The sequence below is a fragment of the Saccopteryx leptura genome, chromosome 9 (genome assembly GCF_036850995.1).
Source record: "Saccopteryx leptura isolate mSacLep1 chromosome 9, mSacLep1_pri_phased_curated, whole genome shotgun sequence".
NCBI lineage: Eukaryota > Metazoa > Chordata > Mammalia > Chiroptera > Emballonuridae > Saccopteryx > Saccopteryx leptura.
Genome location: NC_089511.1, coordinates 17,339,128 through 17,364,290, shown reverse-complemented (window position 1 = coordinate 17,364,290; position 25,163 = coordinate 17,339,128). Strand labels below are relative to the sequence as shown.

At 49.8% G+C, this 25,163-nt stretch overlaps 2 protein-coding genes across 3 annotated transcripts in view; one reads left to right on the top strand and one right to left on the bottom strand.

Annotated features, from left to right (window-relative positions):
- Positions 1 to 411: 411 nt before the first annotated feature.
- Positions 412 to 9,269, bottom strand: CA7 (carbonic anhydrase 7). The gene is made up of 7 exons (XM_066348674.1): positions 9,131 to 9,269; positions 6,399 to 6,596; positions 3,449 to 3,567; positions 2,549 to 2,644; positions 2,381 to 2,443; positions 1,689 to 1,844; positions 412 to 1,187 (listed from the first exon to the last, which is right to left on the bottom strand). Exons 1-7 carry the CDS (start codon positions 9,168 to 9,170, stop codon positions 1,065 to 1,067), a joined length of 795 nt encoding a protein of 264 aa, XP_066204771.1. The 5' UTR covers positions 9,171 to 9,269; the 3' UTR covers positions 412 to 1,064.
- A 9,303-nt stretch (positions 9,270 to 18,572) lies between these two features.
- NAE1 (NEDD8 activating enzyme E1 subunit 1) overlaps positions 18,573 to 25,163 on the top strand; it is a 30,221-nt gene continuing 23,630 nt past the window's right edge. Inside the window, exons 1-3 of one of the 2 annotated variants that reach the window (XM_066349154.1) lie at positions 18,573 to 18,697; positions 22,512 to 22,615; positions 24,209 to 24,269. In XM_066349154.1, coding sequence (XP_066205251.1) covers positions 18,645 to 18,697; positions 22,512 to 22,615; positions 24,209 to 24,269 — 218 coding nt within the window. In that variant the 5' untranslated portion in view covers positions 18,573 to 18,644. The remainder of the gene's footprint in view (positions 18,698 to 22,511; positions 22,616 to 24,208; positions 24,270 to 25,163) is intronic. The other variant, XM_066349155.1, reaches the window with a different exon arrangement.

Sequence of the window (25,163 nt, the reverse complement as noted above, 5' to 3'; positions counted from 1 at the left end):
ACCACCTCCTCCTTGATGCCATTTCTGCCCACCCATCCACACTCCACCGGGATCTTCCCCTTTTGCAAATCTGCCTCTATCCCTCCTCCCTCCCAGACCCTTTATGACTCCCCAGGAGCCCTGGGCAAGGGTCCCAGGCCTCCCCCCCAAACCCTCTGGGCTCTCTCACCTTCGAGCTTGCACACCTGCTCCAAGCGTATCATTCCTTTCTCCCTGCCTTGGAATTTAATTTCTTCACCAGACGAGGTAGGCTTCCCCTTTTCTCTGCCCCCACCGCCCCTGCCCTGCCCTCTCTATCATCCTCACCTGCTCAGGACCCATGTCCCTCCCAACATACTGTGCTTGACTCACCACTGTCACCTCCCCAATGCCCAGAACAGAACTTGACATAGCACAGGCGCTCAATGAGTATTTGTTGCATGGATGAATGAATTTATTAATCATTGCATGGATGGATGGTCATGTAGGTGACTTTGGTGGCTGGGTGTGGACTAGGGGAGATACTACATAAGCTGTGGCCAGTGCCTGCCCATGGCAGCAGGTGGCTGGAGGGAGAATGCCATGTCACCTCCCGCAGGCTGGGTGCTTTTTTTTAATGACCTGGCAGTGAGGTACGTGCATGATGGAGGCCTGAAGAAGAGGTAATGCCGAGAGGGCAGCTCTGCCCACCTCTAATTATTGCTTGAGTCTTTCTGGCAATGCCAGCTGCCTTCCCCAGAGAGCTCGGTCTTGTCCATCACAGTGTGAGCTCAGGGTGGGGCTGCCGCCACTGCCAGTGGGGAAGAAGACAAGAGGAGGTTCCCAGGGACCTTTGGATCTTGGAGAGCAGAGGCAGCCCCAGGCTTGGAACACACTCAGCTCCCGTCCTTCCTGTTCCCAGGACAGCTGAAGGGTGTCCACTAACTCAGGGATCCCATCAAAAAGCCTGTAGGGTGGCCAAGGATCAAGCCAGCTGAAGGGGGATCCACAGCACCCCCAGGCAGGGAGCCTCAGATGGTTTGGTGTCTGCTGACATGGAAGCCCTTGGGAAAATGATACCCTGGTGGCCGACTGGGCAGCCAGGCTCAGGCCCGAAAGGAGGTCTTGACCAAACGGCCCATCAATGGCTGTGGTGGCCGGAAGTTGTTCACCATGTGGATTCTTTCATCGTCCTCTGAGGTGAAAAACAGGCTCCTAAACTTCTCAATCTTCAGAAGACAGAAGAGAAACAGGGATGCTGTGGTCCTCTCTGATCCCAGACACATCATCTGGCATACCCTGCCCAGCCAGCTCTGCCCCTCCCTTCTCTTACCCCTAGGGCTTGTCCCCAGTCCTCCCCCACTTATTCTCTTTGGGACCCCAACCTCAGTTATTTCCTCATTAAAGGGCCTCCCAATCTGGACCCTGCTCCACCTAGTTCCAATTCTAATCCCAGCTAGCTAAGACTTGTCAGAAAATGCAGCATTCGGATTCTAACACAGTAGGCATGATCCCAGGATCCAGGGATCTCCCCTCCCAACCTGTGTCTAGGTCTTAATGACTATCAATCAAGCTAACTCCCATCTAAGAATCTAAACATTTATTAGCAAAAGATGGGAGCCTCGATGGTGGGACCACAGGCTGTGGGGTGCTGGTTGGGAGAGTTACACTGCCAGGGTGGACCCTGAGAGCTGTATCCCTCCACCCAATGTTCCATCCGGAGAACTCACCTGCCTTTCAGAGATGCTGATGGGCTCTTGGAGCACAATCCAGGTGACGCTCTCACTCAGTGGAGGCGTCGTCAGGGAGCCCGGGTAGGTCCAGTAGTGCCGGCTGGCAGGCAGGAGGTACTTGGGGTTGAAGCGGCAGAACTGGGCTTGGGTGCCCTGTGGGAGGGTACGGGAACCAAGGAGTCAGCTTAGACCTCCCACCAGGACCAGACCAGCAGCCTCCTCACCCATTTCTGTCAGGGGGATCTAGGCTTCTCCTTGGTTCATTGATGCAAATGGAGGGCAAATGTCTGTGATCCCAGATGCCATCTCCCAGCTGGGGCCCGGCCCTGTCCCCCGTTTGCTCGCATGTAAAAGCTGCAGCTGCAGGAGCTTTTTGGCCATCAGGTCTTCTCCCTTGCCCTCAGCGGCCCTTGGTGGACAACCTGCCTGCCGGACAACCATTAATGAATGTGACAAGTATCTTATCAATCCTATACCCATTAGGGTTGCATGCTGGGCACTCCATGGGGCCACTGACCCTGGTGAAGGGGAGTCAGGTGCAGGATACTGCAGGTGCTGACCTGTCTCTTTCATCTCAGCAGGGCTTTGCTGCCAGAATGGAAGAGTAGATGGGTTCACTCCATGATCTAGCCTCTTCCCCCCTCCCCACCAGTCTGCTCTGGGTCAGAGGCATGGGCCCCTGGGCTTACCCCAAACCGAACCATGTAGAGTGCATCTGTCAGACGGTTCATGCTAGGGTGCTCATCCCCCATCTGTCGGGGAGAAGGTAATGTGATTCCAGTACCACTGTGTTCTGGAACTAGGGGCAGTACCAGGACTTTCATACCCCTCCTGGTCCTGAGTAAACCCCCCCTCACCTCCAAGAAGACACCGACCACAGCCAGGCCATCGGGTGCTGAGGCCGCCTCCCCAAAGCTTCTGTACTTCTTGGCATTCCAATGAACCAGGTGCAGCTACAGGGTTAACGAGAGGCCAGGCCAGTGTTCAGGACCTCCTGGGGGGCTACGGGAGCTCAGAACCAGGCTTTCCTCACTCCCCTCAGACTCCTGGCCCCTCTGCAGCAGGGACAGGCTCTCAAACCTCCCAGGCTTAGCATCCTAAGCGGCCCTGGGGAGCCCCAAAGGGCACACACAGCATCCGCCCTGCTCTGGGCCCAACCCTTTCTTGAGCCCCAGAACCAAAGAAGAATCTGGCTCAAGCGCTGCCCTCCTGGACCTAACTGTGAAATAGATAATGGCCATCCAGCATGACACTCCCTGAGGAAGCACCTGTCCTGAGTCCAAAGAATAATTAGGAGGTTATCAGATGGAACCCTGCGGGAAGGGTATTCCAGGCAGACTGCCTGGAGGTATGGGCAAAGACCTGGAGATATGAAGGAGCTGGGTGTGGGCAGAGGACTCTCCACCTGCAGGGCAGCATGGGGAGAGGCTGGGGGAAGATGAGGCCCCGTGAAGCCAGTGCATGCAGGCCCTTGAATACTAAGCTCGGTCTTTGAAGGCTTGTTAGCAAAGGTGTGGTGGGGCTGGATTCATCCCTCAGAACATTCCTTTTGGACACACAGACCAGGACAGGAGTGGGTGGAGTTCAGGTGTAAGACCTTGCATTGGGGGTAGGTAGAAGAGGTCTCTCCCAAAGGCCCCTGGGTGCTCCTGCTCACTCTCTCAGGATCCCACACCAGGACCCGCCAAACCCCTGAGTGGCCAATCCCCGCTCCTGCCCTAAGTAGTACAGGGATTCCAGTTGAGGAGGACCCTTACCTCGCAGGGGAATGACTTGCCATCCACCGTGTGCTCTGAGCCCACATTGTGCTTTTTGCCCCAGTGGAAATGGAACTGCTTGAGCCGGTAGGGTCCATCCAGGGGGCCCCCAGTCACCACTGTGGGGAGAAGTGGGGCGTGTAGCAATCGGTGTGAGAGAGCCCACACCACCCGGCAGGCACCAGTGCCAGGGTCAGGGCAGTGCCCAGGAGGGGGATACATTCTTTATTTGAAAAATTGGTTGGGCTAATAGGTCTTGGCTCAGTTGTCTCTCAGTTCCCTGGGCCCTTCGCTGGATCAGGGCAGAAATCCTGGCAGCCTGTAGGTGGCAGAGTCTGGTACTGACTCCATCCTCCCCACTCCTGCCCAATTTGGCTGGAAGCTGGAACCTTGCCTCTAAGCCCTCCATTATCACTAACAATAGGCCTCCCATGTCTGGAGCTCTGACCCAGGGTTGGGTTAGAAGGATTATTTTGTTTAGTCCTCATAGTAACTCATGAGGGAAAGAACCTATTTTCTCTATTTTATAAAGGAGGAAACCAAGGCACAGAGAGAACAAGGCATTTGCCCCAGGTCACACAGCAAGGTACTGAGCTTGGGATATAAGCCTGCGTTTCTTTTGTAAGTCTAGAGCCCAAGCCCCTAATCACCAGGCCATGCTGCCTCTCCAGGACCTGGTTTCACTCAGAGGCCAGCTCCTGACGGTTCCCACTCTGGTGGCTGGGCCCAGATATCTCCAATGCTCCCCCAGCCTCTTTGGTGGGCCCTACTTGTGCTGATTTTGTGACTTTCCCACCCTCATATCTGGTGAGCTGGGGCCACGCATTAGGCCTCCTGGGACTGATTGAATTTCTAGCTGAAAGGGATCTGGCAGTGGAGGGAGCCCCAGCCAGGCCTGAATGTGAGCCCCTGGATCAGGTGGCAGCCCTGGGTTCAGAGTTCCACTAGACCTCTTCAGGATGGGTGACCAGGGCAGGGCATTGGCCCTGTGGGCCCCTCAAGGAGGAACGGGACAGGACAGTCCGGGGGCCTAGCTCTCCTTGCTGTCTGTCCTGCTCTATCAGAGAAGCAGGGTCCGCAGGTTGAGCTCCCTGACATGGCCTGTGGGGACCCTCCCCTCTGAGCATGTCCTACCTGGGACCCCAGAGTGTGGGCTCTTGGAGAATGAACTCCTCCCTTCATCCTGACCATAGAACACACGGCCATTCCCTGTGCTCCTTCTACGTGTTCTGCACTTCATAGGTGTCAACCCCACAGAGACCTGGAAGGGGATACACTGTTCTTCCTATTGGACAGATGTGGGACTAAGGCTCAGAAATGTAGGTATCCTGCCTAAGGTCCCACAGCTGGTGAGTGGCAGAGCTCCAACTGTCTCACTCCCAACCCCACCTTCTTTCCGCTGGCTCCTTGCCCCCGCAGGCCTAGGCATTCTGGTAGGAGAAGGAGCCCCAGCTGGACCTGAAAGTGAGCCCCTGGGTCAGTGTTCCAAAGGCATGTCCCCTTGGGCCTTCTACCCCCACCGCATGCAATGGCCTTCACTGAGCTATTGATGTTTGAATTGAATGATCAGCATTCTCTAAAGGCTGTTTAGAAGGTACAGCCAGCCTGACCTGTGGTGGCGCAGTGGGTAAAGCATCGACCTGGAATGCTGAGGTCGCTGGTTCGAAACCCCTGGCTTGCCTGGTCAAGGCACATGTGGGAGTTGATGCTTTCTGCTCCTCCCCCCTTCTCTTTCTCTGCCTCTCTCTCTCTCTCCCTGTGTACCTTCTCTCTAAAATGAATAAATAAAATCTAAAAAAAAAAAAAAAAAAGAAGGTACAGCCATATGAAAACTGCTTCTTCATAAACTCTAATTTGGGCTCAAGGGCCCCATGTCCCCCCCTAAAGCTCTGGGTAAGAGGCTTTTCTCAGAATTCAGTACCAGGAAATGCTATGTCTTTCTGAGGGTCTGCTGGATTTGCTCCCTTCCGCAGCAAGAACTATCACTGATCCTCTTTCCCTTTTTTCCTAGCCTAGCAGGGAACTCAGGGCTAAGCAACTAAAATCACTCTTATCTGTCTTCCCTCCTCATCTCTGCCCTTTGATTATTTTATTTGATACTGAAGTGTCCTTGGGTACTTTAATTATGTGTGTGTGTATGTGGTACGGGGGAGGAGAGCAGACAGGGTTCATGTCCCTTCCTTACACAAGAAACTCCAGCAAGTTTCCTTGTGCCCCTCCACCCCTCACAGGCCTGGTGATAAAGGACACAATCGCTGAACTGAGGAGCACTCCTGAAGCCTCTTCCTAGGACTTTATCATGAAAAACCTGGACTTTAATCGCAGGTCAAAGAGATCTTGCAAAGAGGGCCACAAGTTCCAGCCAGCCTCCCTTTGGCCCAAGATAGTCGGGATCTTGAGGTTGTGTGTGGAGTAGAACATGCTGGTTTGGGCCCTCCCCAGCTCACTGAGTCTCTACTTGCCCATCTTAAAGGTGGGTTCTTGACAGAAATAGAAGAGCTGCCTGTGACCTTAGCAAGGGGCCTGGCACACAGAACATCTTAGCTCCTTTCTCTGTCACTGCTGGGCTTGGCCAGATCACACAGAGAGGAGGGTTTGGCCTTAGGCCACACAGCCGGTCAGTGATGGGGCAGCGAGTGAAGTGGAAACAAACTCGGCCTAAAGCACTCAGTAGAAGAGAACAAAGGAAAATAACATTTCTTGAGCCTCTGAGCACCTCCTGTATGCCAGCACTACAAACACCACTTCAGTCTTTCATTTTTCCTATGGTCCCAGATAGCAAATTAAAGTCTTAGTGCTCCCATTTTATGCCTAAGGAGACTCGGCTTCCTAACTGGTGAGAGGTGGAGTCTTCTTTCCCTACCACAGCACATTGCCCCTCCTGAGCCTGCCCAAAACAGGGTTAGGACCCCAGGTGGAGGGGTGCCAGGGTCTGTCAGGGGCCACTTACCAGACCGATCATCACTGTCATTGAAGTTCACCTGGACAGAGTGGCCATTGTTGGCAAGGCTGATTGATGTGCAGCCCTCATAGGAAAGTTCCAGCGGCTTCAGGCTGGGGGAGTACACAACCTGGCTGGATACGATATTGATCGGTGATTGGCGCTCTCCCTGGGCAATGGGGTACAGCTTGTGCCACTGTGAGGGGCCTGAAGGTGGGAAGAGGGCAAGGACTCAGGCCAGCCCAGATCTCTGGCTGCAGGCTGAGGGCACCTATGTAGGATGATCTCCAGGTATTTTTTCAGACCTTAGCCTCCGCTTTGGAGCTGTGCAGTCAGGAGCTACAACCCCAGCTCTGGCACTTACCCTCCCCCCCTATTTTGTTGTCTTTGAAATGTCCTCACTGAAACTCACTACCCAGAGCTGATAGGAGGTAATGCACAGAAGAAATCCTAATACAGCCATGGGCTCAGGGGTGGTTCTGGGCAGTGAGTTCTCCCCAACATCCAGTACATGCTCAGAGGGACCCCCAGGCATCTGAAGTCCCTAACCTAACCCTACCAGATTTCTGGCCTCTTCCTGACCTTGTGCATGTTCATGTTGTTGTTTGTGATAATAATAATAACAGCTCCCATCATCCTGGCTTCAGTTCTGTGACGTGCATTTTCTCCTCACAACCACCTTGTGAAGTAGAAATAAGCATGGTCTTCATTTCACAGATAAGGGAACTGAGGCCCATTCAGTCGTGTATAACATACACTTGGGCACTGGTATAAACACAGCATGTGCACGAACTGCCTCCAGCTGTCCTCCCCAGGCATGTGCCTACGGGTCCATAGAGACTTTCATGTATGCACACAGAGCACGGTGAGCAGAGCTCCCTGGGCTCAGAATGGCTAGGGCCAGTAACACGCATGTGTACAAACACACACGCACCTTACCAATTATATCTGACACATACCTATGCACCCTCACAAAGGAACTCCCTGTTACAAACCCAGGTCTGCACTAAGAGACTACAGCAAAATACATGCTGGTACACACACACACACACACACACACACACACACACACACCTGCGTACACACCCACGGGCTCTCACCACCTGCCTCCCAGAGGCTCCATCTGCAGCTGAGAGGCTCAGCATCTCCCTAGGGAACATCCTGAGATGTATCCTATATTTAGAGCTATTGCCGGCTGGTCCTTCTCCCTATTTTTTGGCTTCTTAAGTTTTCCTGAGAAAATAGCAGCAGGTGCCAACAGAGCTGTGTCCCCAGTGGATGACTCAGAATCGTGGCCCAGGCCCACTGGGTTATTTTTGAAGTCTTGTGAGTATGCCGCTTGCTGGCATCTCTATCCTCTGTCCTTCTCTCCCTGAGTGCCCCTAGACTGGACTGCTCAGGTCTGGCTGAGGGTGGCTGGCCATGGGGTGGGTCTATAAGATACTGGATGCTCACAGCTGGTAGACAGGACTAGAAAGGAGGCTAGAGTTAAGGCACTCTGACTCTGGGAAGCGCCCAAAAGCTGGCTTGGCTTGGAGCAGGTGCTGGGGGATGATCTTCTATGGGTTGTCAACATGGCCGTTTTTGGCCTTTCTCTCCATCTCTGTTGGCCTCTGTTGCCTTTTTCTGAATGTCTCTAGCTTTTGCAAGACCAGATCTGGAGTTCTCCCCTTCAAAAGATGCTCCTGTGTCCTTGGAGTCCCCCCCAGGGGACCAGATATACCACAGCATCTCTCTAACTCCCTGTGGCTCATCACAACCTCCTGACCCCCAGATTGTAGTCCAGGACCCACCACCACCACACACACACACCCAGGGCGACTGCCTCTCCCCAGAGATGCGGGGATGGGGAATGTTTCTTCTACTAGCACTTCCCTTCTCCCCACCAGCACCTGCCCTGCCTCGATCTATTGGCAGCCTGGATGTAGGGTTCTCATTGTTGCCTCAGGGAAAGGGGGAAACCCTCACTCCCCACCCCCACCCCAGCTTGGTAAGAAACAGCTTAGAAGGGAACTGACCTGCCCCAGACCCACACTCAAACTGTTTGGCTTTCACCTTCTGCCTCTTCTCCCTTCCTCTGCATCCTAAGGAAACGGAGCCAGAATCCAGGAGCTATTTTCCAGGACAAACCAGGATGATGGTTTGGGCCACATCTCACACCAGGACGGTTTCAGACACCTTGCTTCATGTAGACACCCAGACACACAAGTGCGCACCCAAATACCTCATTTCCTCATGTCCCTGCCAACAGGTAGGCGCGAACACCCCCCCAGCGAAACTCTCTCCCAGGGGCACTGCGTCCTTTGCCCATGCGGAGCCGGGCTCCTGGGAGGTTCTTCCACACACGACGTGCGCGCTCCGCATCCCGCACCCGCGCACAGCGCTCCGCCCCGACCGCCCCCACTGCTCAAGGCTACCTCCACCCCCAGCGCCCACGACTGGTGAGTGTGTGTCGCGGCCCGGGTCCGAGTGAGTGCGGCGATCTGGAGCTGCGCGGAGGCGGCGGCACAGCGCAGCTGGCAGCCGGGCCGGCTGGGGCGCAGCGCGGACTTTGCGCCAGGCGCAGGGGGGTCAGGGCTCCGGTGGGGCAGGGGGGCCGGGCTCTGGGGGCTGGATGGGAGTGGAGAGGGTCCCGTTTTGGCGTGGAGGTTGGGGGACACACGGGTCTGGGAAACCCCGCCGCGCGCGCGAGTCGGGGGGCAAGTCGCAGCGGATCCGGGTCGGCCAGGGTCTGCGCCTACCGTCGCTCTGGCCGTAGCCCCAGCCGTGGTGGCCGGTCATACCGCTGCCGTCCCCGCAGCCTTGCACCTGCCGACTGGGCTCAGTTCTGCTGGCTCAGGATGCGGCTCCGGCGCCGCTCGCTTCTGCGGAGCAGCCTCTTAAAGCCGTGGCGGGCGGAGCAGCTCCCGGGAGATCCGCCCCGCCCTGTCCCCCCGCCCCGCGGCCCCTTCACACAGGGCAAAAGAGGCTGGCCCGCACCGTCCCCGCCCGCAGGCCAGTTGAGCCCCAAGTTGAGATGCAGGGCCAGGAGGACGAAAACTTCTCCCCGCGTTTCGCTCCTGTCCTGGTCTGATGACTCTCCCTCCTTTTCTCCAGCGCACGTACAGGCTCTGGGACAAGAGAAATCACTCATGCTGAGGGGCTGCCCTGGTTTCTGCACATTCCCTCCCTTCCCCATGCTTGTCCCCGAGCAGTAAGTCCCACTACCGAGGACCTGGGCTCTGGGCCTGAGTCCTCTGGGAGTGGAGAGTCCCTTTTAAATTGCAAATTGTACTGACCATCAGTGTCTAGAACTGGAGCTTCCTCTGTTTGCCAGACACCGTGTCAGGGTCTGGACTAAGCTTTGGGCCCTTCCTGTCCTCTAACCTGGCAGCTTCTCTATAACATTGGCTGGTACTTCCATTAGCCCTCTTTAAGAGTAGGGGACCGAGGCCGAGAGGTGAAGTGACTGGCCGTAGGTCTTCTAGCCAGCTACTGTAGGATTCACTCCCAGTTTGTGTCACTATAGACACTGTGCTCTTTACCAGTACCCCTGGGGCTGGGGACAAGTGGGTCCTGTGGGTGCGGGGTTCTAGGAACTTTGTGGGAGGGGAAGGGCAGGACTGACAGTCCAAACCCCTTGCTCAGGAAGACCCAGAGCCTTAAAGGGGGGAGCGAGGAGTTTTGGCACTAACCTGTGTGACATGAAGACAGACAGACCCATAGACACCAGCTGGGTTACCCCGGCACCGAGTCTCAGGTCTTGCCTCCCACCCTCTCATTTTCTCCATTGCTTCCTCCTTCTGTCTAAGACTCTGCCTGTCCCAGTGTAGCCCACTGTTTGTCCCTCCTTTCCTTGCCTCCCGATGACTTTCAGCACACAATGCTGGGAGCTCAGGCCCCTTGGCCTGCTCTCAACTCCATTGCCTGCCTTGGCCCAACATTTTATCACCCTCCAGCTCAGGTCCCTGTTGTGCCCTCCACCTGGTACATCCTTTGTCTTCCACCCACTGGCTCCAGGCGGCCCAATCTGATTCATCTTAGGATGTGGCTTTCCGCCAAAGCTAGGGCTAGTCTCTGGCTAGGTCTCAGCAGGCAGTTTTGGCAAGACAAACAGATGGGTGGATGAAAGGACAGGAAATAATCCCACAAAGAGACCTGTACCCAACAGGAGTTAAAGGGCCATTTGTAGAATGTCTGCTGGTCTGACCTTGACCAGAGGAGACTATTTCAGACCTTGCCCTTAGCTGACCTTGTAAAGCAGTGGTCTCCAACTCCCGGGCCGCAGACTGGTACCGGTCCATGGGCCATTTGGTACCGGTCCGCAGAGAAAGAATAAATAACTTACATTATTTGTTCTATTTATAGTTAAGTCTGAACGATGTTTTATTTTTAAAAAATGACCAGATTCCCTCTGTTACATCTAAGATTCACTCTTGACGCTTGTCTCGGTCACGTGATTCAATTATCCATCCCACCCTAAAGGCCGGTCGGTGAAAATATTTTCTGACGTTAAACTGATCCATGGCCCAAAAAAGGTTGGGGACCACTGTTGTAAAGGATTCTGACATTCTGTCTGCCTGACTCCCCTACATCTCTGTGGCGGTCATAGTCAATTTCCCTCTCCTAGGCCCTGAACCCCAATTCCCCAGGAACGGTTGTGAAGATTAATTGACAACTTTCAAGGATTGTCAATCAGTCAGTGACTTTCCAGGCCTGTCTAGATGCCCCACTCTGACACAGGAGCTGGAAGGGGCCCTTAATATAAACTTGACCCTTGGATGTTGTCAGGGAACTCATGATAGCGATGCAAGGGATGGCCACAAGACCAACAAGTAACTGAGAATGCAACACTGTCAAGACCCCAGGTCTCCAAGCCAGAAACATCATCTTCAGATGAAAGCTTGCTTCCACAAGGCCTGCAGCCTCTATTCATTTTACAGAGGAGCCTGCCACCTTCCTCCTGGGGGAGTTGCAATACTCTCAGGGTGTGGGAGTGGGCCCACATGTATTTACTACATTGATCCACTTCCCCCTCACAGTGACAAAGGTCTTTTCCATATTTATTTATAGTATTAAAAAATGAGATTATTTGTACAGTTTTGCATCCAATTTTATATGCACAACAACCCTGGGGGGGATTTCCACCCCATTTTATGGATGAGGAAAGCAGAGTCAGAAAAGTTTAGCTGCAGTGCACAGTGAGTGACAAAACAAGGATGAAAACCCAGGGCTGCTGCGTTCTTTATTCAACATGTCTAAAATCACGGGGAGTGAGAGGAAGTGGATTTGAAATTTGATTGTCATCTGTGTATATATATATGTTTTGCATATATATGCAGGACTCTGGAAGGAGTTAAGGGAAGCTAGGGAGAATATTTGCCTCCAAGGAGGAGACTGGGAGACTGGTAGAGTGGGAGAGGGTGAGGAATAGGGGTGGAAGGGACATTCTAACTGCCTACTCCTGTTGAAAGAATTCAAGTATGTACAGTTGACTCTTGAACAACATGAGTTTGAACTTTGCAGGTCCACTTATATGCAGATTTTTTTCAATAAATACATACAGTGATGTAAATGTATTTTGTCTTATGATTTTTTAGTAACATTTTCTTTTCTTTAGCTTACTTAATTGTAAGACTACAATATACTAACTATGCATAATAAACTATTGGTACTATTGGTAAAGCTTCCAGTCAACAGTAGGCTATTAATAAAGTTTTTTTTCCTAGTAATTAAGTTTTAAGGCAGTCAAAAGTTATTTGTGGAATTTTGACTGTTGGGGGGGAGGTTGGCTTCCCTAATCAAAGTGTTATTCAAGAGTCAACTGTATTACCTCTTTAACAACCAAGTAAAAGTTGATCCAGTTCTTCTCTTCCTGCAGCCTGTCTTCAGCAATTTTCTCCCAGTGCTGGAGTGCTGGGAACTCAGGAAGATGGGAGGAGCTGATGGCATCTGCCCATCTCAGGTGAAGCCCCAGTTGCCCTGGCAGCCCATTCAGGTCAACTTGGGAAAGCCTGTGCCCTCATTCAGGCGCCTCCTGTCTCAATTACAGGACATGCTGTCTTTACAGCTGAATTGATTTCACTGCTCTGCTCTGGAGTTTACTCTTTGGTCTCACTGGCGTCAGTGGCTCCTGGATTTCACTGTTTCTGAAGGAGAGGAAGTGCAAGGATATGAGGGCTGGGGAGGAAGGCAGGGGTAGCTTGCATAGCTATACTTCATCAAGCAACTTTGATCTGATCTCACTCTTTCCTATTGAAGTTATAGTGTCTTTGCTCTCTGAAGTGATGAGGAGCTCATCCCTGCCCTGCCCACTTAATGGGCATCCCTGTGAGCACTGGTGAAGATAACAGATGTCCAAAGCTGCACCAATAGGCAGAATCATGCCTGCTGTTCATGGTATATTATGGACAGGACCAACAAGACAGTCTAGAAGCCGTATGTTCTAGAGATTCAAAGATTAGAATTATAGTTTCTTGTATTTAAAAAAACCATTTCTACTCCCAAGTGTGAGTGAGAATGTGTGCATACAGTGGGATGAAATGAACCTGGGCTGTGGACTCAGAATTAGGCTAGGCTTCCAGCATCACTGATTGTGTTACCTTGGGCAAGTTGCTTTACCTCTCTGAGTCTGTTTACTCATTGGTAAGTTGGGAATAGAGAGTCTGGAGGGCTAATAGGATAGTCAGATAAGGTGATGCTTTGAGACTTTTAGCACCTCTGTTCTTTCTCCTTTCCTTACCTTGTTGGGCACATTAAAACCCTCCAACATTCCTTTTCCAATTATAGTTGTGGCAACTATTCATTGCAGAAAAGTTGGGAGAATCAGAAAAGCATATAGAAGGAAATTTAAATTACTTGTCATGTGACTTAAGAATCAGCACTGTTAAGATTTTAGGGACCATCCTGCCCAGCGTTCTAATGTATTAGTACTACTTTAAAAATAATCAGAATTATGCATATAGCTTTTGTGACCAATTTTTCTTTCCCCCCACCTTATGCTAGCCTAGGGTTAACATTTTCCTGTTTGATCAGCTTGGGAGAAGTTGACACGTAATAATTTCACAATGCTTTAGTGCAGGGGTCCCCAAACTGCAGCCCCCTGAGGCCATTTATCCAGCCCCCGCTGCACTTCTGAAAGGGGTACCTCTTTCATTGGTGGTCAGTGAGAGGAGCATAGTTCCCATTGAAATACTGGTCAATTTGTTGATTTAAATTTACTTGTTCTTTATTTTAAATATTGTATTTGTTCCCTTTTTTTTTTTTTTTTACAGAGGCAGAGATAGACAAGGACAGACAGACAGGAATGGAGAGAGATGAGAAGCATCAATCATTAGTTTCTCATTACGCGTTGCGACTTCTTGGTCTCATATGTGCCTTGACCGTGGGCCTTCAGCAGACCGAGTAACCCCTTGCTGGAGCCAGCGACCTTGGGTCCAAGCTGTGAGCTTTTTGCTCAAACCAGATGAGCCCTTGCTCAAGCTGGCGACCTTGGGGTCTCGAACCTGGATCCTTCCGCATTCCAGTCTGACGCTCTATCTACTGCGTCAACGCCTGGTCAGGCCCATTTTGTTTTTTTACTTTAAAATAAGATATGTGCAGTGTGCATAGGGATTTGTTCATAGTTTTTTTTTATAGTCCGGCCCTCCAACTGTCTGAGGGACAGTGAACTGGCCCCCTGTGTAAAAAGTTTGGGGACCCCTGCTTTAGTGTATGTGTTGTTTCCAGTTTTTACTATTGTAGATTGCACTGCAGTAAACATCCTTTACACATTTTTTGTGTCTGTCTGATAATTTCCTTGGAATACAATGCTGGAATTACCATATCAGATGATATATATACATTACCAGAAAGGTATTTATTTATTTATTATTATTATTATTTATTTATTTTGTATTTTTCTGAAGCTGGAAACGGGGAGAGACAGTCAGACAGACTCCCGCATGCGCCCGACCGGGATCCACCCGGCACACCCACCAGGGGCGATGCTCTGCCCACCAGGGGGCGATGCTCTGCCCCTCCGGGGCATCGCTCTGCCGCGACCAGAGCCACTCTAGCGCCTGGGGCAGAGGCCAAGGAGCCATCCCCAGCGCCCGGGCCATCTTTGCTCCAATGGAGCCTTGGCTGCGGGAGGGGAAGAGAGAGACAGAGAGGAAGGAGGGGGTGGGGGTGGAGAAGCAAATGGGCGCTTCTCCATTGTGCCCTGGCTGGGAACCGAACCCGGGTCCCCCGCACGCCAGGCCGACGCTCTACCGCTGAGCCAACCGGCCAGGGCCTATTATTATTATTTTTTACAGAGACAGAATCAGAGAGAAGGATAGGCAGGGACAGACAGACAGGAACAGAGAGAGACGAGAAGCATCAATCATTAGTTTTTTGTTGCGACACCTTAGCTGTTCATTGATTGCTTTCTCATATGTGCCTTGACTGTGGGGCTCCAGCAGACAGAGTAACCCCTTGTTCAAGCCAGCGACCTTGGGTCCAAGCTGGTGAGTTTTGCTCAAACCAGATGAGCCTGCGCTCAAGCTGGTGACCTCGGGGTCTCGAACCTGGGTCCTCCACATCCCAATTCGACGCTCTATCCACTGTGCCACCGCCTTGTCAGGCACCAGTAAGGTATTTAAAAATACAGAAAGCATGGTGAAGTAGTTTCAGAAATGTATTTTTTCATTCAACAAGCATTTGTTGAAGACTTATTAGATGCCAAGTGCTGGGATATGCATGGATGATACAACTCTGAATATTACAGACTCACAGCTGTCTCAAAGGAGGCATGGGGAAGAGAGGCAGATGACTGGCCAACAAGCACCAGGGTGAAAAGGGCTAGGATGGGCTAGGGTAGGTAGGGACGGTTAGTGGCTGAGGCCTGGAAGAGTGTTCTAGGTTGTGACTGATTCTTCTTGGCTAGTTTCCCATAGATTATCAACTCTTCCAGGGCTGAACTAGCCCCAAACTTCCTGGGAGCTCAATAATCCAGTCTCCACCAGCTGGGACCAACAACGGCGGGTAACAAAATAGATCTGAGCTGGGTCTGTCCAGATCTGTTGGGGTGTTTATTTCTAATCCCTACACCATTTCCTAACCGCTGTGAGAGTTTGGAATTTTACTCACCTTTCCAAGCCTCTGTTCTCTTGTCTGTGAACTGGTGTGAGTAACAGTGTCTGTTCACTGGGTAAGCACAAGTGAGCACAAAATGAGGTGATGGACATCAAGGGCCTGCCTGGCACGTTAGTGCTCAGTAATGTGGTTATGGTGCTCAGTTTTCCCGTCTGTTCAGTACGAGATTGGCCTAGATCAGAGGCTCTCAACCTTGAGTGTGCATCAGCATCACCAAGGGGGCTTGTTAAAACCGTTTCCTGGGCCTCATCTCAGAGTTTCTGATTCAGTTGGTCTGGGATGAGGCTTGAGAATTTGCATTTCTAACAAGTTCACAGGTGATGCTGATGCTGCTGGTCCAGGACCACACTTTGAAAACCAGTGGCTTAAATGAATGCAGCCATGGTTTCCTGTTCTGATACCTGACTCTTCGTCCTCCACAATAGGAAAAACTCATTCATGGGCTCTGAGTTCCCAGAAGAAAGGGTTTGTGTCAGATCAATCCCTACAGCTCCAGCACAGGCACTTTTACATGGTATCGTGGGTTGAACTGTATCCTTCAAAAGTTGTTGAAGTCCTAACCCCCAGTACTTGTGAGTGTGATGTTATTTAGTAACAGGGTTTTTGGAGATGTACTCAAGTTAAGATAAGGTCATTAGGCCCTGGCCGGTTGGCTCAGCGGTGGAGCGTCGGCCTGGTGTGCGGGGGACCCAGGTTCGGTTCCCGGCCGGGGCGCATAGGGGAGGCGCCCATTTGCTTCTCCACCCCCCTCCTTCCTCTCTGTCTCTCTCTTCCCCTCCCGCAGCCGGGGCTCCATTGGAGCGGAGACGGCTCGGGCTCTGGGGATGGCTCCTTGGCCTCTGCCCCGGCGCTGGGGTGGCTCTGGTCGCAACAGAGCAACGCCCCCTGGTGGGCAGAGCATCGCCCCTGGTGGGCGTGCCGGGTGGATCCCGGTCGGGCGCATGCGGGAGTCTCTGACTGTCTCTCCCTGTTTCCAGCTTCAGAAAAGTACAAGAAAAAGAAAAAAAAAAAAAAAGATAAAGTCATTAGCTTTAAAGTCATTAGCTTAATTTGTGGAGGTGCAGTGGATAGAGTGTAGACCTGGAATGCTGAGGTCACACAGGTTCGAAACCCTGGGCTTGCCCGGTCAGGGAACATGCAAGAAGCAACCACTAGGAGTTGATGCTTCCTGTTCCTCTCCCCACCCCCTTTCTTGCTCTCTCTCTCTCCTCTCTCTAAAATCAATCAATAAAATCTTTAAAAAAATAAAGATGATGTCATTAGGGTGAGCCCTGATCCAATGTGACTGGTGTCCTTATAAGTAATGAAGGGCAGATAGAAACATGAGGGGAGTATGCCATGTGACAATGGAGGCAGCGATTGAAACGCTGCAGGTGTAAGCTAGGGATTATGAGAGACTACTAGAAGCTAGGAGGCAAGGAAGGATTCTTTTCTTCAGGCTCCAGTGGAACCGTACTGCCCACACCTTGATTTCAGACCTCTAGCTTTCAGAACTGTGACACAGACAGTTCTGTATTTTTCAGCCACTCTCTTAGGGCATTCCTAGGAAACTAGTACACTGAGGCTTTTTTTTTTTTTTTTTTACAGACACCATCAATATAAAACTTTTCAAAATCATACATTTTTTCATATGCAGTATGGTTCCATCCCAACACATCACAGTTGGGGATGCTTTCTTTTGTGTAGCACTGAGCATGAAAGGTTAGGTAGTAAAGTCTCACCTGTCACTTTTTGACTTTTCCACTTTCCCTGGGCATAGTTTATTATCCTTTATATTTCACCTGTTCACCTGGAGAAGGAAGTGTGACAGCATAAGCAGGTGATGAGCTGGGAGAGTCTCATGCCTCTGTTTCCCATCACTTGTTCCATGGGTGTGGGGTAGGGGCGAGGGGAGTCATGAGAGGGCGTGCCCCTGCCCAGAGACAGCACTCAGGGGGAACTGCATCCATCATAACTACAGCATTACTGTCAAGTTGTGTGCCCTCCCCTGTCCCCATTCCAGGGTAGGTTGGGTGTGTGTGTGTGTGGGGGGGGGCTTGCTCATTTTCATCTTATTTCAGGCAATTATTAACCTGAATGTGGCTGTAGAATCTGAGACTTAGTGGGGAAAGAATCCTGATTTCCCTGCCAGCTGGTCTCCTGGTTTCCAACCCCCTCTTTTCCCTCTTCCTTATGGGGTAACACATTTTTCTGCCACCCATCCCCACAGTGCAGCTATCCTCTTCCTGAAAGTGCTTCTTTTCAGATAGCCAAGGGCTTTAAACTCCTCCTTGCTTGTCTGTTCATGGTTCTCACAATCTGGCCCCTACTGTCTCTCAAACCTCCCCTGAGCTCTCCCTTCACCTAACTCCCCACTACACAAACGTCCTTTAGTGCCTCCAGCCTGCCATGCCTTCTCTGCCTCCTCAAGATGACACCTACTGTTCCTTCTGCTTAAAATTTTCTAACTTGCCTACACTACATGAAACAGTCCTGGAGAGGGGGAGTGAGTGGGTTCTTCTGTGCACCTCTCAGCTCCCCCCACTTCCCTCTACTTATAGGAGGGCCACACTATTTAATAAGTATACTTGTTATTGTTCCTCTCCCCTCTCGGTGACCTCCCCAATACAGGGACTCGGTCTTCGAAACAGGTCTTCAAAGTGGGCTTGCTGCATGAGATGATGGGTAAATAATAATCATCATAATAAAGTTATTATTCAGACAGGATTTTTTGTGAGTCTGGCTCTATGTATTCAAATTTTCATTTAATGTTAACAGAACCCTGTGACGAAAACCCATTTATCCCCATTGCACAGATGAATAAACGGAGGGTTTGAGAGGTAAAGAGCGGATCTCACAATTAGTAAGTGGTTAAGATCCAAATTGGCCTGATTCCAAAGTTCGAGTCCCCACAATTTCCACACGTAGAATGTCACAGAATGGCTGACTAGCGAGGCTGGCTCAAAGAGGTAAGACTTGACCACCAGTCCCAGCCCAAGTCCTGGCTCAGGTGGCACAAGTCTGGAGTGCCGGCGACGCGTGCGCAGTCCAGTGGCGGCGCCCCCTGCGGGCGGTGCGCAGGAAGCAGCGGCGGCGGCGGGGATTTAGTGCGCCTGCGCGCTCGCGGAGGTGGTGGCGGTACTCCGCAGGCGATCGGCTCTCGGCGTGGCTGCCGTGGCTATGGCTCACCCCGGGAAGCTGCTCAAGGAGCAGAAGTATGACCGGCAGCTGAGGTGAGCCCGGGCTCACCGAGTCAGGCGGGCGGGTGGGCGACTGCACTCTTCTGCGTCCGTGCGGGGCCTAAGCGAGCGAGCCGCGCGGTCGGGCCTTTCTGAGGCCTCCTGCCGGGCCCGGCGCTGAGGGGATGGGAAGCCCGCACTCGGGACTCCGGTCTAGGGCCGGGTGTGCTCGTCCAGGGCCGCCCTCCCCGTCCCCGCGGGGCGCGCCCGCCCTGCGAGCGGTGTGCCGCTTGCGGTGCGCGGTCCCGGCGTCAGCCGTTGTCACCAGGGAGGCTGCCGGCCCCGCCTCGTTGCGCTCAGGTCCCTAGTTTTGCAGAATGAGGGAATCGCGACTATCCCATCTCGGCGCGAGAGCGGCCCCGAGTGTTACTGTTCTAAGCCAGCACTGTCCAACAGAAGTGTATATAATGCTAGTCTCGTGTGTCATCATACATTTTCTAGTAGTCGCATTAAAAAGGAGAAGAAACAGGTAAAATTAATTCTGATAATAGTTTATTTAACCTATACAAGATATTACCATTTCAATAGGCAATCAATGTAAAAAAGTTTTTAGAGATATTTTACATGCTTTTCATAGTTCTCGAAATCCAGCATTTTAAACTGTATAGCCGTTATCCATTCGGACCAGCCTTATTGTCTAGTGCTCAGTAGCTACATGTGGCTAATGGCTACCTTAATGGACACTGCAAGTGTAGGCCATCAGGCAGTTCCTTGGTTATTTCCTCTCCCTTGCTTGTTCTCTTGACCCTCCCCATCCTTCATTTATTGAACGTCTTGTGTGTGTTAAGGCAGGGGAAGTAACACAAACACTTGGCTCCCCTTTCTGGAACCTCCAAACCAGAAGTTACAGTGTGTCCCTAAGGGTTGAACTCCCATTTGAACCTACCGCTTTAGGCACTCCATTCTGAGAGCAGCCTTGAAGGCAGACATTCTCTGCTTTATAGATGGGGAAGGTTAGTCTTGGGAATAACTTGCTCAGTCTCCCGTGTGTTTAGGCCATGTGTGTTTGAGCCAGGATGTAAACAGACTGTTCTCCCTTTTCAGAGCCGAAGCTTCTGGGGAAAGAAGCAAAATGGCAGAGCCCTTGTAACCAACTCATGCTCCCTTGTAAATTTTTGGAGTTCTTTGTGTTTTGAATGCATATGTAACCATCCAAAACAGAACTGAGAAGTTGCTTTTGGTTACTGAGTAACTGGAACAGAAGAGTTTTTGCTGAATGTTGTCCATTTAAGGACCAAACTTTACCTTTCATAATGAGAACTGGTTATTGATTTTGAAGTATCAGAGGGAAGCAGTTAGAAGCAAAGATGTACAGCCAGCCAGCAGTCAATAAGGCCCTGCTTTCCTGAGGCCAACAAGAACAGAGAGTATTGATTTCTTATTTGGGTCCTTTCTTGAAACATGTTATCTGCGCAGTGGATAAAGCATCGACCTGGAATGCTGAGGTCGCCGGTTCAAAGCCCTGGGCTTGCCCAGTCAGGGCACATAGGAGAAGCAACTATTGAGAGTTGATGCTTCCTGCTCCTCCCCCCACCTTCTCTCTCTCTTTCCCCTCTCTAAAATCAATAAATTAAAAACAAACAAAAAAATATTAAAAACAAACAAACAAACAAAATGTTACCTAGAGATGTACCAGTGATCTCTTAGGCTCACTCTCCAACTACCCAAGCATCGATCAACCGAATATGTCAGGTGTCCAGTGTGTCCTACTTTCATAGGAAAATCTGATGTTTCCAGTCCTTCTGGTTCTTCTTGTTTTTTTTCTTTCTCCATTTGATAACCATTCAGTGATCACTTACCCTGGACAAGGCATTGTGCCAGGCATTGGAACTACAGTGGTAGATATAGGGAGTGATCTGAGTCTTTATGGAGCTTAGAATAGAATGGAAAAATGGATGTTCAGCAAATAAAAAGCCAAATGAGGCAATTATAGTTGTGACATATGCTGGAGGACATATTGGCTACATAATAAGGGAGTCTGCTTTAGATCAGGTGACAGAGAAGGCATATTAAAGTCTATCTGTCCTCCAGGCTATGGCATCTTTCTAATGGTTGGGCTCTCCCTTTAGTTTTTATAGTGACAAGAAACAATAAGTTAGTTAATAGACTTTCTGGATGAAAACCAGGTTGGTTTACATGCTATGATACATGTGTGATCATTTATCTTGCCCTGTGATATCCTGGTGTGAATTGGGTTATAACATACATTTCTAATCCTTATTATATCTTTGTGTTTATTAATCATGCTATTAGAATGTTCATGGGTTACTATGTTTTATACTCATGTAGAAGTCACTTTTCAGATAATAATAATTCAGTTTTTTTCCTTCTCTTTTCCCCCCTTCTTTTCTAGGGGAGAGGAGGGGAGACAGAGAAATAGACTCTCACATGCGCACCGGCCGGGATCCACCCGACAACCCCCATCTGGGGCTATGCTTGTAACAGAACTATTTTTAGTGATTGAGGTAGATCCACTGAGCCATCCTCAGTGCCTGGGGCTGATGTGCTTGAACCCACCAAGCCATGGCTGCAGGAGAGGAAGAGAGAGAGAGAGAGAGAGAGAGAGAGAGAGAGAGAGAAAGAAGAGGGGGAGGGGTGCAGAAGCAGATGGTTACCTCCCCTGTGTGCCCAGACTGGAAATCAAACTGGGACAGTTACATGCCGGGCCGACTCTCAACCACTGAGCCTACCTGCCAGGACCAATAATAATTCAGGTTTTTTGGTAAAGCATTTTTAACTCTTACAGATGTCACAGTGATAAGTCCTTTGTCAAGATCTTAAATATACTGGATCCATGTAATTTAAGGAGAAATGAAATAGAGAACAGAATCTGTTTTAAATCTAAAGCATTTCTTTAAGATCAATAAGTCTTTCTAAAAATGTTCCTTTTTTTTTTTTTTTAAAGATTTTATTGCCCTGGCCATTTGGCTTAGCAGTAGTGTCGACCTGGCATATTGAAGTCCTGGGTTTGATTTAAGGTCAGGGCAAACAGGAGAAGCAGCAGTCTGCTTCTCCACCCCTCCCCCTCTCCTTTCTCTCTCCACTCTCTCTCTCTCTCTCTCTCTCTCTCTTTCTCTCTCTATTCCCTTCCCGCAGCCATGGTTCATTCAAGCAAGTTGGGCCTGGGCAGTGAGGATGGCACCATGGCCTGGCCTTTGACACTAAAATAGCTCGGTTGTTGAGCAATGGAGCAATGGCCCCAGATGGATAGAGCATCGCCACCTAGTGGGCTTGCCTGTTGGATCCCGGTTGGGGTGCATGTGAGAATCTGTCTCTCCCCCTGCCTCTCACCTAATAAAAAATAAAGGAATAAAATAAATAAAGATTTTATTGATTAATTTTAGAGAAGAGAAAGAATGAGAGAAAGGGGGAGATGGGAAGCATCAACTCGTAGTAGTTGCTTCTCGTATGTGCCTTGACTGGGTAAGCCCAGGGTTCTAAACCAGTGATCTCAGCATTCCAGGTCAACACCTATCCACTGTGCCACCACAGGTCAGGTTAAAGACTTTCCAGTCTATAAGTTATCTGGCTTAGGGAGTAATGGACAGGAAGCTGGAAGACCAAGTTTCTAGTTCTGATTTGAGCCCCCATCTAAACATGCAAGGTATCAACCTAGTCTTAGTCTTATGTTACACAGCTCTGTAATTCCCTTAACATTTCCTGCTGTTCTGTCTCATATATTTGCCAGGGTTATCTCATCAGTTATTCTCTGCAGGAACACTTTAATGATCAGAGATCACCATTCAAATGAGAAAATTCTATTTTTGTGAAATTTTTTTAAATATTGAATTTGTGTCTTGTTTTGTAGGTTGTGGGGTGATCATGGGCAAGAGGCTTTAGAATTGGCTCATGTTTGCCTAGTAAATGCAACAGCCACAGGAACTGAAATTCTCAAAAATTTGATACTACCAGGTAAAGTAGTTGTGAATTTGCTTCTTTAAGGCTTCTAAAGTATTTTATTTTTTACTGATTTTATGAAGAAGTATAGCAAGAAGTATCAACTCATAGTTGCTTTACTTTATTTGTCCATTGTTTCTTTGTTGCTTGTTGTATATGCCTTGACCACGTAAGCCCAGGGTTTTGAACCAGTGGCCTCAGCATTCCAGGTTGATGCTCTAACCTAGGGATCAGGAACCTGTGGCTCGTGAGCCAGATGTGGCTCTTTTGATGGCTGCATCTGGCTCACAGACAAATCTTTAATAAAAAAAATAACGTTAAAAATATAAGACATTCTTGCCTGACCAGGCGGTGGTGCAGTGGATAGAGCGTTGGACTGGGATGCAGAGGACCCAGGTTCGAGACCCTGAGGTCGCCAGCTTGAGCGCGGGCTCATCCGGTTTGAGCAAAGCTCACCAGCTTGGACCCAAGGTCTCTGGCTCAAGCAAGGGGTTACTCGGTCTGCTGAAGGCCCGCGATCAAGGCACATATGAGAAAGCAATCAATGAACAGCTAAGGTGTCACAACACACAACGAAAAACTAATGATTGATGCTTCTCATCTCTTTATTCCTGTCTGTCTGTCCCTGTCTATCCCTCCCTCTGACTCTGTCAAAAGATAAAATAAAATTTTAAAAAATATATAAAACATTCTCACGTATTACAATCCATTCATTTCCTACTGCTCATGTTCATAGTTGCCGGTGGCTGGAGCCAATCACAGCTGTCCTCTGGGTCAACACTAAATTTTTATTGGGTAATGCGTAACGTATATGGGTCATTGTATGGCTCTCACAGAATTACATTTTAAAATATGTGGCGTTCATGGCTCTCTCAGCCAAAAAGTTTTCCAACCCCTGGTCTAATCACTGTGTCACCACAGGCCAGGCAATAAATATATGATATATTCTTTTAAAAAATTTTTTTTTAATTAATTTTTTCTGTGTGCAAGCTTGAGAGAGAGAGAGAGAGGAAGGGAGAGAGATGAGAAGCATCAGCTTGTAGTTATGTCACTTCAGTTCATGGATTTGCTTCTCACACAAGCCTTGACTAGGGGGCTCCAGTCAAGCCAATGACCCCTTGCCAGTGGTCATGTTGATGAACTCATGCTCAAGCCGGCAACCTCGGGATTTTGAACCTGGGACCTTAGTGTCCCAGGTCGATGCTGTATGTACTGCACCACTACTGGTCAGGCATATTCTTTGTGTGTATGTGTGTGCGCAGAGGGGCAGATAGGGACAGACAGGAAGGGAGAGAGATGAGAAGCATCAGTTCTTCGTTGCAACACCTTAGTTGTTCATGATTGCTTTCTCATATGTGCCTTGACCCGAGGGGGCTGCATCAGAGTGAGTGACCCCTTGCTCAAGCCAGCGACCATGGGGTCATGTCTATGATCCTATGCTCAAGCCAGTGACCTCGCGCTCAAGCTGGTGAGCCTGCAGTCTAGCCGGCAACTTTAGGGTTTCGAACCTGGGTCTTCTGTGTCCCAGTCTAATGCTCTATCCACTGCACCACCACCTGGTCAGGCCTGGTCAGGCATATTCTTGATTGATTCTGTTTTGTCTTCCAGGTATTGGTTCATTTACAATTATTGATGGAAATCAGGTCAGCGGAGAAGATGCTGGAAATAAGTATGTTCTATTTTTTTATAGTTACCTGCAAAAGGGTCATTTAAAAATATTTGCATGTTAGGGAAGGCAATATACTGTCATGGGAGAGTGAGGCCTAAATCCCAGCTTCACCTGCTTAGTTAGGGTGACTTGACTCTCAGGTGGGCAATAACCCCTATGTTCAGGATTATGGTGAGGATGGAGAGAGTTAATGTGGGTCAAGTGCTAGCACAGTGTCTGACAAATAGGCCAGTAATAAGAGATATCCATCATTTCTGTCTTATTGTTTTTAAAATGCAAAGGAATAGTCATTATTCCTTTATTTGTGAAATTCATGTTAGTATATAATTAACAAGAATTGTATTTTTGGATTAGAAGAATAATAAAATTTGCCTTTTATTTGCAGTGTATTCTAAGCTTAGTCCAGGTGTATCTATCTCTATACTACATTGTTTCCATAAAAATACTGTTTTTTTGTTTTGTTTTGTTTTTTTTTTTTTTACAGAGGCAGAGATAGACAGGGACAGACAGACAGGAACGGGGAGAGATGAGAAGCATCAATCATCAGTTTCTCATTGCGCGTTGCGACTTCTTAGTTGTTCATTGATTGCTTTCTCACATGTACCTTGACCGCGGGCCTTCAGCAGACTGAGTAACCCCCTGCTGGAGCCAGGGACCTTGGGTCTAAGCTGGTGAGCTCTTTGCTCAAGCCAGATGAGCCCGTGCTCAAGCTGGTGACCTCGGGGTCTCGAACCTGGGTCCTTCCGCATCCCAGTCCGATGCTCTATCCACTGCGCCACCACCTGGTCAGGCTAAAAATACTGTTTTAAAGATGGCCTACATACCATTCTTTAAAGATGATCATATTTAGAAGGTCAGATCATTTCAAGCTTGCCTTTTCAGGGACTTGGAGTC

Coding starts and splice junctions, on each gene's coding strand:
- CA7 (XM_066348674.1), bottom strand. CDS start 9,170: ATGACCGGCCACCACGGCTGGGGCTACGGCCAGAGCGACG. Junction 3,568..6,398: donor TGACAGTGATGATCGGTCTG/GTAAGTGGCCCC, acceptor TTCTCCCCACAG/TGGTGACTGGGGGCCCCCTG. Junction 2,645..3,448: donor GCAAGTCATTCCCCTGCGAG/GTAAGGGTCCTC, acceptor TTAACCCTGTAG/CTGCACCTGGTTCATTGGAA.